The 20663-nt window shown below is 33.1% G+C and overlaps 1 protein-coding gene across 1 annotated transcript in view; it reads right to left on the minus strand.

Moving 5' to 3' along the window:
• CADPS2 (calcium dependent secretion activator 2) overlaps positions 1–20663 on the minus strand; it is a 5163308-nt gene that overhangs the window by 545421 nt on the left and 4597224 nt on the right. The window contains exons 30-32 of the mRNA XM_044088753.1: positions 9241–9315; positions 8757–8840; positions 8617–8649 (exon numbers count right to left, since the gene is read on the minus strand). Coding sequence (XP_043944688.1) covers positions 8617–8649; positions 8757–8840; positions 9241–9315 — 192 coding nt within the window. The remainder of the gene's footprint in view (positions 1–8616; positions 8650–8756; positions 8841–9240; positions 9316–20663) is intronic.

The raw sequence follows: 20663 nt of genomic DNA on the forward strand, positions 1-20663 counted from the left end.
GTAACTGATTCTGATGAAATTCTAGTATGAATAAGGATGAAAACACTTAATAAAAGACATTTTATTACAACAGTATGATACTCCTGTGCTTCGGTTAGTTGACAGGTTTGTTTGGTTAAAGGTTCAACTATGGGACAGGAAGTCTTGCAGTGTTTGAAAAAAGAAATAGGGTTGCAATACACAACAAGAACACTTATATAACATACGTTATAACATAAGGACTGCAATGCTAGAGCCATGTGGGAAAGTATGACAAGTATGACAGAAATGTTGAATAAAAGTATAAAAAGTAAAATAATACATGTAAGAGGTTTTATAGAAATTTCAGAGAATAAAATTCAATGGTAGAATATACTTCTTTACCTGGTAAGTAATAAGGGGTTAAAAGAGCAAGGAATGTTTGACAAAGTTAATAACTCTACTGCCTCTTAAGAGTGGTATAAGACAAAAGTGGGGAGATTAGAAAAAGTTATGGCATAAATACAGGAGATTAGAAGGAAATAGAAAACATAGACAGGGTTACTAGTTAAAGTAATTGATGGTTAAGGATTTAAGTTAATGAACTGGTTTCCTGTACCTGAGGTACAGGATTTGACACATTTCACCAACATCTGATGACTTTGCAACTCTGAAAACATCACTTAACCAGACAGTGATCCCAGGTCACCCTGGAAAGAGACACTTGTGTCCAGTGGGCTTATGATAATAAATGTATAAAAATGAATTAATATTACAACAGGAAACAGAGCAGTGAGTCTGAGATATTTGCACAAGTTGTAGTGACACACAAAGGAGCACCAGATGAAGTGACACACACAAAGGAGTATCAGAAGAGGAAGTGACTCAGACAATGGAGCTTCAGATGAGGAAGTGACAGACAATGGATCAGAACAGGAAGTGACTCAAACAAAGGAGCATCAGATGAGGAAGTGACTCAGACAAAGGAGCATCAGACGAGGAAGTGACTCAGGCAAAGGAGCATCAGATGAGGAAGTGACAGACAATGGATCAGAACAGGAAGTGACTCAGACAAAGGAGCATCAGACGAGGAAGTGACTCAGACAAAGGAGCATCAGATAAGGAAGTGACTCAGACAAAGGAACATTAGAGAAGGACCACATATAAGATGGTGATAAGAAGTATAGGGTATGAAAATGAAAGGAACAGGAGAAAATAGTTTGGAAAGGAGATGATATTAAAAGTGTAAGACAACTATATGGCAAAATGGAGACCCACATTTCCAACTGATCACTAAGCTCATTTTTTAATAGAAGGTTGGTTGTTTTACTTGCCTAGGAGTTTGCATCTATTCTTAACCAGTACTAAAGTAGTAATCATTTTATATAAATTATACTTTTTTAGGGAAAATACGCCTAACATAATCCAAGAACTAAAGTAAATATACATTTCAAGAATTTTACATTTCCTCTTCCTATACATTTTTATGAAAATATTTAAAGTGCGAATATTAATTTTATCAGTTTTTAATAATGTGATTTTCAGAGAGCAAAAGTTAGAGGTAGTGTGGAAAAGTGAATTTTAAAATTTTTCTTGTTGCAAGTGAATGTGTGAAGGTTATGTAGCTGATAATTCTTATGACTGCACTGACGTAAAGCAATGAGAAGGCTGGTACTATGTTCTCTCAATAGTGTAGCTACAGACTAAAAAGAAAGTAGAGAGTGCAACTCTTGAGATACATGAATTTGCTATGGAACAAGCAGAAAAGCCAACGGCAGCGGTCCGACTAGATTCCTGAGTGAGGTTCTGGTTGACGGAGATGACAAATGCAAAAGGAAAAAGAATCAAGACAGAGCGTGGCTGGTCAAGAAACAAATGAAGGGAAATATAGTTTTGGGAAGAAGACAAACGCAAGAATGTCAAGGGACAGACCATCTAGTCAAATGAGGGAAAGATGAGTGCGGTAGCTGTTCATCAGAAGGGGATGGGTAGGGGACCACAAGAAAAGAATAAAGAGGGGGTTAAGATGGAAGGGAAGGATTAGAGAGGTGGTTGTTTTTTAGAAGGGGATGGGTAGGGCACCACAAGAAAAAAAAAAGGGGAGGTTAAGATACATACAGATTTATATATATATATATATATATATATATATATATATATATATATATATATATATATATGAGAAGAATTCTGACTAGAAATATTATTAGTTAAAAGTGAGTGAAAAAAGTAAATATAATCTGCATGAATGAATTAGAAGTACCTGTAAGTTATGAAAAAGAACAAGGATAATGTAAAAAAATATATATACCACATCTGAACTTGTACATCCGCCTTAATTCATTAGTCCAGTCATCTCAATATAATAATTTTCAAAACTTCCTGAAGTCAGATATTTTTAACTAAGAAGTATTATACTAATATAGTCTGACAGTTTGTGCAGAGGATTGAACCTATGAACCATTAACAAGCTGCTTCCTGTGGTACAGGGTTTGATTCTCTCGCCCTTCATTTTCCTACTTTTAGACTTGAGGAGCGTGTCACTTAATCAGACCATGATTAGAGCAATTGGGAAAATGAGCTATGCTCTTCAATGGCCGACTTGATTGCATGCCTGGTAACTTAAAAGGATTATGGGAAAATATCAACATCATGAAGTGGACAATTTTAAATTGCTATTTTATTAACATTCAAATAAAATGCAAGCAATGCTTTGGATCATAGTTTTTTGCTTACAAAATACATTTAGGAGATAATAATTACTACCAAGTGGATTTCTGGTTTGGATGTTTTGTTGTTGGGACTTAAGTTTATCCCCACTTTTAAACTGTCACACCCACAAATCTTACTGGATATATGGCTTTTCATTTAAAACTGCAAACTATTTACTTTTTGGTCAACAAAATATTACTTGGGAAGAATGTGGTCTTTCTGTTTTAGAGAAGTAATAAGCTAGTTTTAAAGGTCAGTCTCTTTTTCTTGAAAGCAATGCTGATTAATTATGATTTGTTTAAAAAGGTAAGTGTTATGACTATTTCTCAAATGCAACAAATATATTTTTTTTAAGTATGACATGACAAAAGTGGATGGCCAGCTATACAATCTTTAGCCGCTGTTAGGAACTTGGTAATCAAACCACAGAGACAATATCGTCATGAAAAACAGATTTATTTGGAAATGTGTTAAATTTTATCAAATAAAGATGACTATCACAAGCTTTCATACAGTCACATCTGACATACAGAAGGGACTCATTATATTATTAGATCATACAGTTAATTACTGTCATGCTATAATTCTTAACAATCCCTGATCGCCTTTCACAGGTGAGCCCCTCAAATAAAAGATTCCATTACTGTCAGTTTCTTATGATCAAAGATGTATGATAGTGGTGATTCTCACAGGTATGAAGAATTTTGGTTGGCATAAAGAGTTTTTTTATAGACATTACACATAGTTTATTATTATGAGGTTGAGCCATGGAAGTCTGACTACCAGAATCATCAAAATGAACTGCTGAAACAAGTAAGGCCAAGTAAACAGCATAATGACCACATCCTTGAATCACAAAATGCACTACCAGTGTGAACCAAGGAATAAGCATTAACCTAAGTTCAGAACTGTGTGTGTGTGTGTGTGTGTGTGTGTGTGTGTGTGTGTGTGTGGGGGCTTCAATATTGCTGGTCTTCTGTATTCCAATCATCACGCGTCACAGTTTGGACTTGTTCAGGTCAAGATTCCAAGCCGCAACCTTGTAATTATCAAAGTTATTCATCTGTATACTTCTACGCAGCATTGTTTAAGGTCACAAGACCTTTCATATCTTCTCTGAACAATAGTGCTATTGTAGTCACATGACAGTAGACTGAATTTCTTTCAAACCATAGCTGCTTCTATGTTTGACGATGGTTATTTACATTTAAAGTAAATGACAATGCAGGCACAGTTTGCCTCCCACTATATAAACCTTCTCAAAGGTTAGTTAAAAGAATACTACATTTAATTTGATTATTATTTTTGGACTATCATTCTGTTTTACAAGAGATGCTATAACAGACATTTTCTTTTCTCTTTGGGGGGGGGGGATTCACTCTCCCCTTACTCTTTCAACCCCTTTATTCTCCATAAGGCAAGAGCCATACCATTTTTTTCCTAACCCTGGTGAGATCCTATCAGTCCATTCATACCAGACTGAGATGAACTGTCATTTTGACAGAGGCATTTTTTACTTAATCACCCTTACCCATATGATGGCTGGTGTTGACACTAAATGCCACTGCTCTATGGGACTAACTAATGATGGACACTTTACCTACCCCTGGACCACCTCCTAGTTTAAGCACCATTCTCTGTCCACCCCAGAGCTGCAATCTCTGGGTCCTCAAACCTTTGGTAAAGATCAGTGGTATAGCAGGTAGACTGCCCCCTCCCCCAGGATGGATGAACCAACATCGTCCATTCACTTTTACCCTAGAGATGACTTAATTTTAATAGTCATTGCTAAAGAGAAGATTTTAATATTTTTATTCATGATAATTTATTTAAATAGTTATGTAGTTTATTTTACTTATAATTTTCTGCATTTGAACATGGAGTATTTGTATGCTGATATCTGTCAAAAAAAGTCAAATTATTCTTTTGATTAACTGCCGCACTCCTACTTTCTTTGACAATCATGCTTGACTGTTACAGATCTTTTACACACTCCATCCATCTTTTGACTGGATTTACTTGTCTCTTCTTACTGTTTTACTGAAATGTTCTTTACAAAATTGTCTTCTTTCCTGCACATATAATAAGACCACTAATTTTTTTTCTTTGTGACTGGAGGTACTTTGGGTTCTGCTCTGATGCCCACATTTCTGCATCTGTCCCACAGTGTGTGTGTCCTACTACCTGTCTTGGGTACTTCATCCCCATCACCTTCCTTCCTTCCTTGGTTGTTTTGCCTTTGCTCCCCAGGTCCCTGTGCCATATACTAGTAAGGATCACCACAATGTTTTATGCATCTTACTTATCTTCTTTGACATTATTTTGTCATATGCTTCTGACACACTTGGTCATTTGTCTATACCACCTTTGATTATAGCTTTGACCTCCTCATTCAGATTCCATTTACTCTCATCCACCCTTCTCACATACTTGAAGCTGTTAACCTGTTCCACTATTTTCCATTCTATATACAATGTCCACTTATTTATCTGCATATTTGGTAGTTGATACATTAGTTAACTATTGTATTAATATTTATACTTTTTACAAACTCTAAGTGCAGACATTTTTATGTTTATAGGTTCATAGCTTAGTACTAGGCTAACTGCCCTTGCAATTCATTTTAAGTCTAGACAATTTCCCTGTACCTTGTGTCTGTGAGGTAGGCACATTAACAACTATCTCAACCTCAACCCCTTGTTTATTACAAATTTTAGAATTAAGCTGAAGATTACTGCTGCTATAGACCTCTTGTGTTCTCTGTCTTGTAGTTGTGGCATGTTCTTATTGGTGGATATTATAGTGTGTCAGTTTTCTTTCCATTTGCAAACAGTTTTTATAACAAAGAAAGCCAGAAGCCAAAGCCCTAGCTATACTAACAAAAACCCATTTTAGATAGCTTAGTATTTAGCTTTGAAATGTATGGCTTTCTTTATTCTAAGAATTTAAAACAGTACACATGAATCTTTGAAAAATATATTAGTAGTCACTCCTCCATTGTCTGAACTTACTGGTATGAAATATGGTCATTTATTATGAATTTACAAGGCCAGAGTATATTCCGGAGCAGTGTACAGACACACACACATGCACAGCTGTGTGGGAATGCATCTGTAGGTGTGTGAAAATGCATACAAAGAATAAAAAAGCATCTTAAACTAAGCACAGTTACTTTAGATAATGCATTTAGAAAGATATATGTATCCAGATACAAGCACTCATTCATGTGAAAGGATTACTTCTTTAATCCTAGTTAAAAAATATTTTTCTTCAAGTTTCTAATCTCCTTATCCTTTGCTGTTAATATCATACTCAGATATAAAATGTTATTGTCTTTATTTGCTTGGAACGGCAACTTATCTTATTACGTTTTTAAATCTACACACTTGATTCTAATGGATAACCTCCTTTCTTTCCATTTCCCTGAACACATTCACACAGGTTTTCATGCTCTCCATCACAGTAACTCCCATCGTTGAAATTTATTTTGCCATTTCTACTTGAAAAACTGCCAGATTAGCTTCAGCTCATTCTGATTTCACAGTGCTAAAAAAATGTGGCATGAGAAAATAATTTGTGTTGTGTCTGATTCTATATCAAGATAAATAACTTCAAACTAGCCTTGATGAATTTTAGTTTTGTCATATCATATGCCCATAGTTCTAACAGTCAGGAGAACTTACTAGTTAATTTATAAGGTATGTCTACAAGGATGCAATCTACAAACATCTGAATTGATTTGTTTCAAGAAAAGTATAACATATAATACTCTTCAGCACACACACAAAAAAACCCTGCAACTGTCGTTCAAGGGAATAGTAAAAAGAGTTCACATGAGACATCGCTCCATTCAGGAGTGCTACGTTAATGTACCCATCAAGGTCTAAATGTCAAAATGAAAGAGCAGTGATGGTAGATTAAAATATTCACACACGCTTGGCAGTCTGTGCACAATCAATATGTGAAACATGAACAATTACACAGCACAATGCAGCAATCGCAGGACCCACCCAGCTTTGGCAGAGGTGGTCAATGGTGAAAGAGATGACAAAATTATTTAGATTCAATGAGTTAAATTAAGAAAAAAGGTCAGAATCATGATCCTAGGGAAGCTGTTCATAATCTTTTTTTAATATAGCAATAGTCAGATGATTATGCCATATGCAGCTTTTCTGAGGCATTTTTTATCAGTTTAGCTGTGCAATACCAATTACCACACTGATTGATGATGAAACATTGCAAAGAAAAAACAGATCTTGAATCATTTAGCAGTGAAACAAATTTTTAATATACAGAATATTGCCATTTCATTTTTCAGTGTCTAGCTGTATTCAAGGCACTTGCAGTGTTATTGATAAACACAATGAAATATAATTAAACAAAATATCCTAGGTACATATTTCACACAGATGTGTGCAGACACACACACACATATATATATATATATATATATATATATATATATATATATATATATATATACATATATACATATACACATATACACACACACACACACACACACACACACACACACACACACACACACACACACACACACATACGCAAACATGTTACTGTGGTTTACATTTTGAAAAAGTTAGGATACATCAGGCTTAATTTAGGTCTCTGCATTCTATAGAGTGTGTATATATGTATGTACACTATTATTGCAATATTACAGTTCTTCACTGTCTATATTTAATGGGCTTCTTCACTGCATTTATATTTACGTCTAGCAGACATATTACTAACAGAATTCTGTTGCTTAGTTTTGCACTAAGAAATGGGTTCATTAGGCACAGGTATTTTCATTTAACAGGAACTGCTTTCTTTCCTTTATACCAGTCTTGATGACCAGAAATGCTGGTAAAATATAAAGGCAGAATATTATCCTTTATTAAACACTCATAACTTTTCTTTTCTTAGTTTTTAAGGAGGTATGCATTAGCATTAATTATACCCCACTTCCTTTTTTCCAGAAAACATGTTGCTGAGTAAATAAACCAGCTAACTAGATTTCATTGCATCAATAAGATGTACTTTAAACTGACCTAATAGACTTTTAAAATACACTCCCGAAGATTTTAGGAAGATAAGGTGCTATATCATGATGCCCAGAATAAGACATGCCAGATATGTAAATGTGTTTTAATTCATCTGTACATTAAACATTATAGTATTCCAGAAGGTACAATTTTTTATCTTCAGAATAAGGCCTATAACAGGTATACCCCAAACTGCTGAAAATAGATATTAGAATATGAAGCTTAAGGTTACTTTTTGTATACTGAAGACAAAAGATTGCACCTTCTGGAATGCTATCATGCTTAATATAAGCTTCACATTTCAAAAGCATTTCTTCCTTTATATGACACATTTCTGTTTTCCCATAAAATATGAGAGTACAATCCTTCTAAGGATTTATCAACTTATCTACAAGGTTACTTACTCAAATCTTAGTTCTTCATGACATTAAACCAATAGTAACATGCTAACATTTTGTTTTTCTTCTGCATAGACCTTGCACTTATTTTAAAAATAATTGCACCATATTCTACCTTAGCTATCAAGCCTATTTCAGAAGGTTATTCCCTATCCTTTCAGTCAGTTTTGGATGATTCACTACTTAGACACTACTCTGTATTTAAAGATGGTTGCTGACCATGTTGATGATTATAATACTTTTTTTATAAGGAGATGCTTTTTCAGCAATAGATCATAACAACATCAACAATATAACAGTGTAACAGTTTCTTAAAATGCAATTATTGCTAAGAGCTGAACAGTAGCACACAACCATTGTTATAATTTAAAATAAGGAGATTTCTGTTTTCTGAATAGTCAAACATACGGAGAAATGAAGTAATACCAGATTTCTGTGATAATATTGTGTTTAAAGTATTAGAAAGAGGTAGTAATATTGCAAAATAATGATATACTCACTGGGACCTCAACGTACTTAGAGGCTGCTTTCACCTAGAAAAAAATAAAGTCATAAGAAATGTACCTTATTATGAGACCAAATAATAATTCTCAGTGATGACCTTGAAAACATCAAAACATTTTGTTGGAAGAACACTTACAGTGAATGAAAGTATGGATGAGAAAAGCGTTCCTTCATCATATCTTGACAGCTTGGCGAGCATTCCTTCTAAAACTGCAACAAACTGAAAGCAAACAATAATGATATTATTTATTTTGCAAACACTCAATAACCTTAAGAAACAATACAAAAATGTCATGAAACTGACTTCACAGAAGCCAGCAGCTCAAATAATTCAGACTCACTGACTTTCACTATATCTAATATTTTATAAGGTTTATAGTGAAACCTTTGGACCTTACAGGCAAACAATGCATACAGTGTAATAGAGTATTAAAGTATGCATATTGATGGCTCTCATATATACCTACAAGAAGTTTGTCTACTTCTTAACCCTAGAAAGGGTAAAGTTCATTGTGTGCCCGAATATTACATCAACAGCAACAGAAAATATTTAAATATAATTATCAGAAGGTTTACAACCTTAGATACATGTATAACACATGCATATAGCTTTCATTTACCTTTGAAACCAACAGTGAAATCATTTCTTTGAAAGTTTCTTCAATCAAATCGTCTATTTTGGAATGATATTGCTGCTGCAATTTAACAAAATAATAGTAGTTAGGATTTCATAGTATTTTGAAAACTCTAACATATAAAACATGAATTTTATATATTACGTAGAATTACTATTAATATGACCAGAAAAGTATAATCCTTGAACACAACTCTCCTGCCCAGTACCATTTTACATTTTGAGCTACAAAATCTTCCCATGTATACTGTTGAATTAAGCAGCTAATAGGCCAATTATTTAAGTGAATTGAGTTTGCAGTCTCATTCAGGCAAAGGAATGTGAAGGATTCTTTTTGTCTATCCCACCACAATAAAAGCAGTCATGTATTTTTCTAAAGGGCCGGTTCAGCTGGGTGAGTAAAAGACTAGAACTAGATTCAATTAATGCAACGTTTCATGTCTCACAACTCTCATTCATAAGTCATTTAAATTGTGCAGTAGAAATAAAATGAGGCCCCAAATGTTCCTTTTGAAAAGATTGTTCCGATACAACTGCAAGACATGATTTGTGCATATGTGAAGAATTCTCATCTTACAATATATTTTAGATGAATTCAAATTTTCGGTCAATAACACAGTTTGTGATAAACTAAGCTATCACAAAAGGCATAATAGTGAAGTGTCTCATCTTCTATACCCCTTCATTTCACCTTTGTGAACAAGAGTTCAATTAAAATAGGCTATAAATCCTTGTGTCCCTTTCTTTAATTAACACTTCATTCTCAATTTATCAAATTTTGCAGGAGAAAAAGCTTCCAACCTAGTGAGAAGACTTAGATACAGAAACGATAATTCATCCTTTGGAAGCATTTATCTTCCTACGCAGCTTGTTTCCAATAGATGCTTCCAAGAAAGAGAGCCTTACATCCACTAACCCATCTACACAGCAGAAGGTTACTAACAACAACTACCAGCATGTTGTTTTACAAACAGGCATGAAAGAAAATCATTAATGTCAACATAAACAGCAGCATGCAACGGAAGCTTTAACTGGATATTTCTACTCTCTGAAGGCATTTATTGGTATACAGTTATAGCTTTACCAGAAGCACAGACTGCATCAGTGTGACATGATACTTATTTGAAAATTTCATCGGAAAGCATAGAAACTACAGATATTGTCACTGCTACTGCATTGTTTTAACTGCATTATTGCTGGATATTGTGGTTAATCAGACAGACATTTTGAAAATATAGCAAACAGTCATAGTATGATATGGGTACAAGTAAAAAAAATAATACTAGAAAGAAGACACCTGACAGAATATTGAACAGGGACTAGAGTCTGATCATGAATTAAATGGCTGCTACAGAAACTTGCTGTGTTGAAACAAAGGCTAGGCGATGATCATTCTGTACCTTTATCCATTTAGAATTACTGGGAAAGACAGACTGCTGAGCATGTGTGTGCTTGAAGGGAGGGGTATATAAATGAATAAATAATGAAATAAGTGTAGGAGGGGGTAAGTATTGTCAGTTATCATGAAAGACCATTTGTTAGCCTGTTCACACACAAATGAGATTACGGATCCCTGTCATAGACTACAGAAGAAAATTAGAAGATAATTTACACTGCAAAGTGGACTCCTACCCTTCAAAAAAAAAAAAAAAAGAAAAAAATCTTATATGTACAAGACTTTAAGTTCACAGTAAGTATTACAGCTTGGTATGGCAAAAGTCAATAGATGGGGCTCTACTAAGTTTTGCAGGAAGCAAACATGACAATATGTATTAAAATTAAATGCAGCAGAGTTTACACTAATCCATGAACTAACTAAAGCAGACAAAATCAAGCATGTCAGAACTAAGATCCAAAGATCATTTGGTAGATAGTCCAAAAATGTGGATTAGTTAAATCAAGTAAATTGTTATAACTTGTTGTAAGCTGTTGTGGTTTTCTCATATGCAAAGTCATACAAATATTGGTAACAGTAAACAATTCTGCCCTGCAGAATATGGAAAAGTAAAACAGCAAAGAGAAGTGGAGACTTTAAGAAAAGATACATCTCAGAGGGCTAGGGAACTGCACAATGTGGTATTTCACATTTGAAAATTAAAGCTATGTGTTTGTCTCTCCCTGTTTATTTATAGGTTCACAGGTTTATAGGTGTAGCCTAGGCTAACAACCACTAGGGCATTTAGAAACCTAGCTGTGCAACCCAAATGTGTCCTACAACTTATATGTTTTAGACATTTATATAGGGATGATTGTTGGTTACAACATGATTTACTAGCTGCTTCTAGAATTATTTATCTATTTTCCCTAAGATCATTTGGTAACATTTGTAATATCTTAACTATATAGAACCTTTCTAAAACACAAGCGGCACCAATGCATTGACAACCTAAGTGTCACATTCATAAAACTTTACATATAAATATGTGCACAAACACTAAAAGTACATCTAGTAACATCTTCAACTTCATTGAAAAGTAATACATACTGCATGCTGACCCTCACCCCTTCCAGTTTCCAAGCAAATGCCCACTGCTTTCCAGTCCTTTATTTTTAACCACTCATTGGGGTCGGCAGGTGTATATCCTCCAGTAGTGTTCACAAATAACTTTCCTCAAAAATGGTAAGTAAAAGCATACAGATATTTGTTTTTGTAATTGTTTATTCATCTGCTAACCAGGTAGGTGGGCTGGTCCACAGACCCTTTTCATACATGGCATAAAATCATAGGCATACAAGTAAAAAACATTTAAACAGAGTTTTAGCAATACATTATGGAGAATAAAGAATTCCCAGATACATAAATATCAAGGATATACACATGCTATATAGGACTACAAAAATGGGATATGTACTGGAGAATTATTACAACAAATAGAGAGTAGAAGCAGGAAAGTATATGCCACACCAGCAAGAGTAAACTTAAATACAAAGTGCATCTTATAGTCAGTACCTAAGTTGATATAGCAGTTATTCAAGTTTAGACCTAAAATCATCCCCAGGCTTCCTGATTTTAAACATATAAACATGCATCCAGTTGCTCTACAACTATCCTTGAACAGTTTTTCAATGTGTTAATAAAATCATATATTTTGTCGATAGCTATACCTACTGTTTTAAAACAGTCTTCCTTATTAACACCCCCAGACCATCAATACGCTGCACTATGCTGCTTTGCCCAAGCTCAATTTTTGTGACCATGTTTGAAGGTCTCCAAGAATATGTTGTCTCTCGTTAAATACTGTGTCATTAGGGATGGCTTTATAACCCAAACCACCTTTTTCATCAAACATTCTTAGGGTCTAGTACATGAACTTGAAAATGATAGAGCCAAGGTTGGGTAAGGCTAAAGGACAGTTGTTAAAAGCATGTTGTGTGTTCATAATCGCTTTGCCCTGCATGCTATTAAATCTACATAGTTAAGAATATATTAGTGAGTCACAAATTGTACACAGGACTTCAGATTTTCAACACAAGAGCCAGACCAAGATCCCCAACATGTATCATGAAATATTTCATAGAGACCTCCTAACCATTTGACAGACATAATTTCTAAGCATTGAAACAAAAAGTGCATCAAGTGAGTCTCTATTTCTGTCTGTCTTTATAAGATGACATAGCATACTCCTGATGTTGGGCTTTATAAGAAGATATAACACACTCCTGATGGGCTTTATAAGAAGATATAGTACACTCCTGATGATGTGCTTTATAAGAAGATACTGTAAGCTCGTGTTATTGAAAAGAATGCATTAACTTTGAAAGCCCTGTAGACTGTACTGCTCCTTTTAATTCTAAACCTGTTTGGTATCACCCAAACTAAATACATCTCCCACCTGCTACACAAATCCTCTGATAAAGGCTCAATTATCAACCGGATACTTAAGTAATCCCCCAATAACATCAGCTTCTCAGGGTCTCTTTCAAATGCATTAAGTGACCACCTTGCCACTTTCATCATGAGAGACAAACATTTAAGTCCCAGACCTTGCAATATCAGTGAAGTACCTAACCTCTCCTACTTTCAAATAGAAACCATCTTAAGCAAATTACATCTGACGTATCATCCTCTTCATGACACCATCACATAATTTAACAGAACCTTCCTAAAAATCCTAAATAGCATGCCCCCCTCAGAAAAACATGTGTAAAAAAACACTCCAGCCACTTGGCTAACCAACGTTACTAAAGAACTAATGAAACTTGGGGACAAATCTTGGAAATTCAATAAACTCAAACTAACCTTCACACCTGTAAACAACTTAGAAATCACACAAAATACCTCCGCAAAGCAGACAAGTTCAACTACTTCATTAACCTCCAAAACTAAAATCTCCTGAATACAAAGGCCTTTTGGTCCAACATAAACCAACTATTTCCATCAGGATGAATTACTCAAATCACACTCTCCAACCAAACCAACAAAGACAATACTCCTGCTCTCTTTTATAACCACGTCATAAACTCAGTAGCATACCTGATCAAACTCCTCTCTACTACCCATCCAACCCTTAAAACAACTCTAACCTGCACACTTTCTCTCTACAGACAGTTCTTACATCTACCATTGAGACTCCTCTCAAAAATAAAAAAACACTACCTCAGCACCACCACCACCTTAGCAGCCAATAATCTTCCAGCAGAATGCCTAAAGCTATCAGCTGAAGCAACAGTCTGTCCAGTAGCTATAGTCATAAATCATTCAATCTCAGAGTTATACATACAACTACTTTGGAAAAAATGGTACATACTACCTTTACTTAAGTGCGGAAATTTTCAAGAACTAATTACCATCCGACTGCTATTCTATTCCCACTATCTAAAATACTAGAAAAGTCCATTCAATCCCAATTTGACCACTATATAACACCCAATAGGCTCCTCTCTCTATCTCAGTATGTTTTCTATCACCACTGTAGCTCTACAAACTCCCTCCAACATTTCACTAACACAATTAATACTTTGAAGAATGAAGGAAAGCTTGTGCCTGCTCTCTTTCCTGACGTCTACAAACCCTTCGACACAGTCACTCAACCACATCCTACTCCAAAAACTCTCAAACCTATGTCTCAGTCACTCTTTTACTGCCTGGGGTCCAAAGCTATCTTTATAGTCAATCCCAAGCTGTACAATGACAAAAGACTTCTATTCATTTCTCACAGTCTTCACAAGATTCCATCCTTGGTCCTATACTCTTCAATATTGTCATAGGCACCCTCTCAGAACCCATGAAGTTAGCAATCATAGTCCAGTATGCTGATGACACTACTATTATATGTAGTGACTATAACCTAAAAAAATTCCAAAAAAGCAAAGCTACTCAAGGTTCCTTCCCCTCCACTGGAGCATGGCTAACCAGCCCCCTCAAAATAAACATCCTCTTTTCTCCAAGATATCTCCCCACCCAGAAAGTATCTTTTGACATAGTCTCAGCAAATAATATCAAAACTGAAACTCTATATACTAAATGTCTATGTGTCTACATTGATGAACACCTAAAATTCAATTACATCCAACACACTGTTAAAAGAAACACAAGAAACTAGGTTCCCTTTACAGAATAAAAAAAAAAATCACCTTACCATCTCTTGTTCTTGCACATACCTGACAATAGCTTTAGACTTTTGTATACTGACTGGACATTCGGGACAGATCGCGGTAGACTCACTCATGTTATGAATACTGCAGCATATGAATAGAAGGATATCTAAGATTAGTTTCTTTAAATTAGAACAGATGAAAAGTGAGAGCCAGTAGCAAATGTGAGATAAGTTGGGAAATACATGAATTCAAAAGACAGAAAAGCAGACAGTGGCTACTTGAGAAAAGGATTACTAATAAGTTAGGAAACAGTGTCAGAACTGACAGGGATTCTGAAGACTGGTTAGTAAAGAAAGGGATATCTGTATACAGGAGAAGAGAAATAATATGTATAAAGTCAACAGAGAAAGATATATTTGAAGTGTGTGTACTTTGACAGCATAGCAAATTAGTTAAGCTTTTCAGTACTGGAGCAAAACTGGTAGTGAGGTATGAACATGAGCAGAGCCAGAGATTAGAAATGTTTGAATACATACAAAATAAAAGTTTTCTAAAGACATGCAGATCACTGCAGCTAATTCACTAGACCCCATTATGCAATGAAATGTCTTAGTATATATGTTGTCATGTAATATTTTGGTGTGAGAAGCTTTATTGCACATTACTATGCAAACATTTTGTAAACTACTAAACAAACATATGAAATGGGTAAAACTTTACAAATATTATTAGTTTTGTTGTATGGTTTCAAATATTTAGAACTGTGCTGATGACAGTGTGATTGCTCATTAATATCTATTTATTGGGATTATTGCATGTATAAAGGTAATGGATATTTTTGTTGTTATGCCACTTAATCTGAGTTATAGCTGAAAAAAGTATTTACCATCATACCTACTAACAAACAAACAAAAATATAAAAAATAAATAAGACATTTTAATAAATGACACTGTACAGATATTAGGATATTGTTTAATTCTGGAACCATCCAAAAATCTGTCTGGGCTCTTCACTACTTACCCATAGCTGGAGAATTTAATATTGCACATCTGTTATTTTTTCCACCACCACTGCTTCATTTGCAACAGAAATAAATCAATACTTAGTCAGCTCCACAGATAATCTGGTATTAGGTATGCTAAAATGTCTTTCTCTGGACTGTTGGTAAAGAAAGCACTTCATATGCAAAACCCTGTAACTAATTCTCCTGATGCATTATATCTCTAATTTTGTCTTTGTGCTTTACTGTTTCCAGATCGATTCATGTACCCTCAAAAGTATATGTTGCCTTCAGATATTATGTCACCTTAAAATATCAGTGCTTGGATATAACTTATTTTGTTTTGGAAAAAAAAATAAAGCCACATTTATTTCCTTAGAGATTATTTTTTCCCAGTCTATCACTGCATTTTCTTTTAATAATCAGATGTCTAAGTTAGTGCCAGTATATTTCTAAATGTTTTTTATGTTCAGTAATGCAACATTTGGCTGACCATAAGGCTGCAACAAAATTCCTGAATTCTTTCCAGGATGAGGTAACCATTTGGCACTCTATAATCATATGCTTCCAATCTGCTTCCAGATTACTATTACATCTCCAACACTTAAAATGTTCTTTTTTTATAAAACAGAGCTACTTTATTTGGTGTTAACAAACCTCTATGTAAAAACTTCCAGGTGAAGATTTCCAGTAGCTAGATGAAGTTGACTCACTAGCAGATTTCAGATATAACCTTTTATTTTCTTCTGAAAATGTCTCTTTATTTATCATTTCATCTAAGTCTATAAATTCAGATCTTAGAATTCTATAAATTATTGATAATTATGATTTATTTTTATATGCATCACTATTAATCTTAAAAAATAATTCTAGTATCTTAGGTATGGGTTTTCCATTCTTAACTGAAGGCATTTGTATAGTATTATTTATAAACTTTCTGAAAATCTGCAAATTCAACCAGTTAAGTTTATTAGCACTGTATCTAGCCAATTTCTTGCAGTATTTATTTTATTTCCATCTAGAAACTGAAACCATAATTTTAAGCTATTTACTACTGAATTAGCTATTATAGTTATATTAAAAGATTCCAGGCAACCAACAGTATGAGCTATAGGAAACATCAAAACCATTATTTGTTTAAGCAAATGATTATTACCCATTAATATCTTAAAAATGCTTAGTATATGGTTAATACCAAGTGTGTATACATTGGCGTTTTATTATATATGCAATAATCTTTTAGAACCCAATAAATTACATTAATATCTGCTGAAGTATTAAAGCATATTTCAGGTAAAGTATTTGAGGTTAAAATTTCTTCATGTAAAAGTTTCCATTTTCTGTTATATGATGAATTTAGCCAAAGACTAACTATGTTTAAAATTACTGATTTATTGTAAAGTTCTATATTAGGGAATCTAATGCCATTCTCTTTCTAGCTTTTAACATGCCAATCATAAGAAATTCCTGTTTTTGGGGATACCATAAAAACTTTATTAATATAGAGTTTAAGGTTTTAATGATTTTTGAGAAAGCAACAAGAGTAGAGACTGAGCAAAATATAAGATGTTTAGCAAAAGTGTAATTTTTATTAATGTAAGTCTGTCTTCCATTGGGAAATGCATTCTACTCCAATTCTCAGTTAACTTATTCATATCATTAAGTTATTATAATTAATTATTACTGTTTATTTCCATTTAGTTTTTTTTTTATATTAACTACTAAATATTTAAGTTGTTTGTTTTCCCAATTGAATTATTTAAAATTTAACTTGGGGTTTACTGTTTTATTTATTAATATCATTCCTGTTTTGTGATGATTAAACTTTAAACCTGAATTTTTTTCACAATATTTTATTGAATAAGTTATGTTTTCTAATGAAGATTCAATGTTACTAGCAGCTAACAAAATGTCACCTGCAAATAACTGAACTTTGGACATATACTTATCATTAACAGAAAATACCTTTATTGTATTATTTCTAATATATGCTGCAAGGGGTTCAATTGACTGGGCAACCCTTTTTTGTTCCTTTTAGAATTTTAAAAGAACTAGAAATATATGAACTAATTTTAACAAAAGAGAAGGTATTATTACATAACTTCAATTTATTTATTTTATTTATTTATTTATTTATTTATTTTTGACGGGAGTGTTGACTCGACTGGAGTCCATTTTCAGCGGAGGAGGGAAGCGGGAAAAAAAAGCAATAAAACAATAAAAGTTACATTGGATTAGTTACATTACATATACACAATTTAATTAACAATTTAACACAGACATTACAGATATAGATGAAGATACATCAGAAAACAACTAGAATTATTATCTATAGAATCTGTATACAACAGGCATTAACAAATGTAACAATGAACAGTGAGAAGCTGTGCTGTATAATAAAGTACTAAGCTTTGAGCATCTGAGCTTGCTATCATCAAGGTAGTTAGTGGAGGTGAAAAGGTAGTAGATGGATGGGGAATATTATTTTTATGAACATTGAGGAGAAATTATATTCTTTAAGAACTTCTTGAAGATAAGTCCAATTTATTGAATCAAATCCAAGCTCAGTACTGACAGTTCTTTTTTACTTTTGTTAGCAATATCTATTAAAGATAGAATTCTAATGACATTGTCCTGTACCTTTCTATCAATAATAAAGCTGGTTTGATCATTAATTAAGCTAGGTATTATATTATTTAACATTTTCGTCAAAATAGCCATTAAGATTTTATAATCCACATTTAATAAAGAAATAGGACGATAGGAAGTAAATCTTTTAGGATCTTTGTCTTGCTCCAAGATAGGAGAAATCAAAGAGAATTTCCAAGAAGGTGGAATAAGTAATGAATTTCTAACGTCATTAAATGTACTTATTAATAACTTTAAAATATTATCTGAAAGTGTTTTATATATTTCTGAAATCAAGCAATCTAGACCAGGGGCTTTATTATTTTCAGACTTTTTATTTGTTAATTTCTCTAAGAGTTATATGTTTATCTAACTTACCATTTTGTTCTTTTTTATGTTATATTTTACATTTTCTTTTAAGAAATTCTCTAAGTTAATGCTATTGTCTAGTATTATGTTCCTGTTGTTAATTTCTTCATAATGCCTCCTAAAAGCTTCTAAGATATTTTAAAGTCTATTGCTTTTTTGATTTGTTACCCAATTGATATGTGATTTATTTAATATGATTTGCACTATTTAAAGTTTTCAATCTAATTGTTAGTCTATGTAAAGATTTAGGATTTAAAATATATGTTTGTAATTTAAGCTTTTCCAAGTTTATTGATACTGTGTGATTTAGTATTTCTATGTGTATTTTGATTGTGTCTTTAATTCTGCATTATTGTCATTATGAAAGGAATTCAAATTTAACTTTAATAAATGATCAACTTTTGTTTGTAATTTATTCATTATCCCATTCCTTCCTTTTTAATAAATACCAATTTTTTACTCTATCATGAATATAGGCCTTTAATGTGTCCCACAGAATAACATCAGAAACTTCACCATTATTGTTAGTATCATATATAAGTTCAGTTCATTTATAAAGCAATCTTTAAATTCTTTAATTTTAACTATACATGCTGGTATTCTTTTCCAGAAGACTAACTCATTTGGCTTTAGATTAAGTTTAAAAGTAATGGCATCATGGTCAGACAAAGGACAAGAGAGTAATGTTACTTCTTCCATTTTTGAAAACAAAACACTGGAAAAAAATTTTATCTGTATTTATTTAGGTGCCAAATCTATATGAATAATGGGTAAAAATACTGTATTTTCCAATTTTAAATGTTGTATATCTCTAAGATTCGTAATACTAGTAAATGTATTTAATTGCTTAGCTGTAGCTGTTATCCTAGGTGTTTTATCTTTGGATGTGTCCTTTTCTGACAATATACAATTAAAATCCCCAGCTAAAAGCATCTTCCCTTAGCATTTAAGGCTATAACATCAAGATATTTTCTAGCGATTTTAGATCCAAGTCCAGGAATCCAATAAATGTTAACAAATGTACATATCTTCCTTTCTAACCCAAACACAACCAGCCCCATCATGCCACTTTCGTCAGGGTAAAAATCAATTACGTTTGGCTTATTCAATGTTTTTTCCATAATATTATAATGCCTCTCCTCTTAGAGTTATAATGTGAATCAACAAGTATAGAATATTGTTTATCAGTCTATCCAGGTTTTTCTTTAATAAGTTCATTTCCTGTTGAAATACTTCAGCTTTATTTTCTTTGAGATACTTCAATAAACTACCTCTCTTCATGAAATTATTTAGTCCATTTATACTTAATGAAACACATTTGAGTATTGTCATTTCTAATATGTGGTAAATCTAATAAAGTTAAAGTATAGCTTTGAGGTATTCAACAATATTCATGCTTAATCCATTTTGTTATGGACAAAAAATCAAAACTAATCAAGAATACTATCATAAAAATATTTATCATCCCTATCATGGAAGGTTTAATTCCTGGTGTGATGATATAATCACTCAAACTACCCTCTATCATCCCTAAATGACTCCATATCCTAACATTTGCTTCTACCTCTACAAAATATCCATTGGTTAATTTGTATAAATATGTAAAGCTTTCCTCTGACAATAGTTAGAAAACAAAGAATTCAGATAATTTTTTAAATAATAATCTAAGATCATTAGTGTAGAACAGAGTGTGTGTATATACCTTTAAGAAGCATTGCATTATATGTAGTCATATGCATATAAATAGTGAGCACGTGCAGGCAACAATGCCATTTTGACAAAACAGCCAGAGTGTTAACATGTATGAGTGTAGTAGTCTATTTATAATTTTAAGTTTAAGTTACAAAGTCTCATTCCTGATGTGTTCATTGTG

This window comes from Protopterus annectens, chromosome 11.part0 (genome assembly GCF_019279795.1).
Source record: "Protopterus annectens isolate FY-2018-M chromosome 11.part0, PAN1.0, whole genome shotgun sequence".
Classification (NCBI taxonomy): domain Eukaryota; kingdom Metazoa; phylum Chordata; order Ceratodontiformes; family Protopteridae; genus Protopterus; species Protopterus annectens.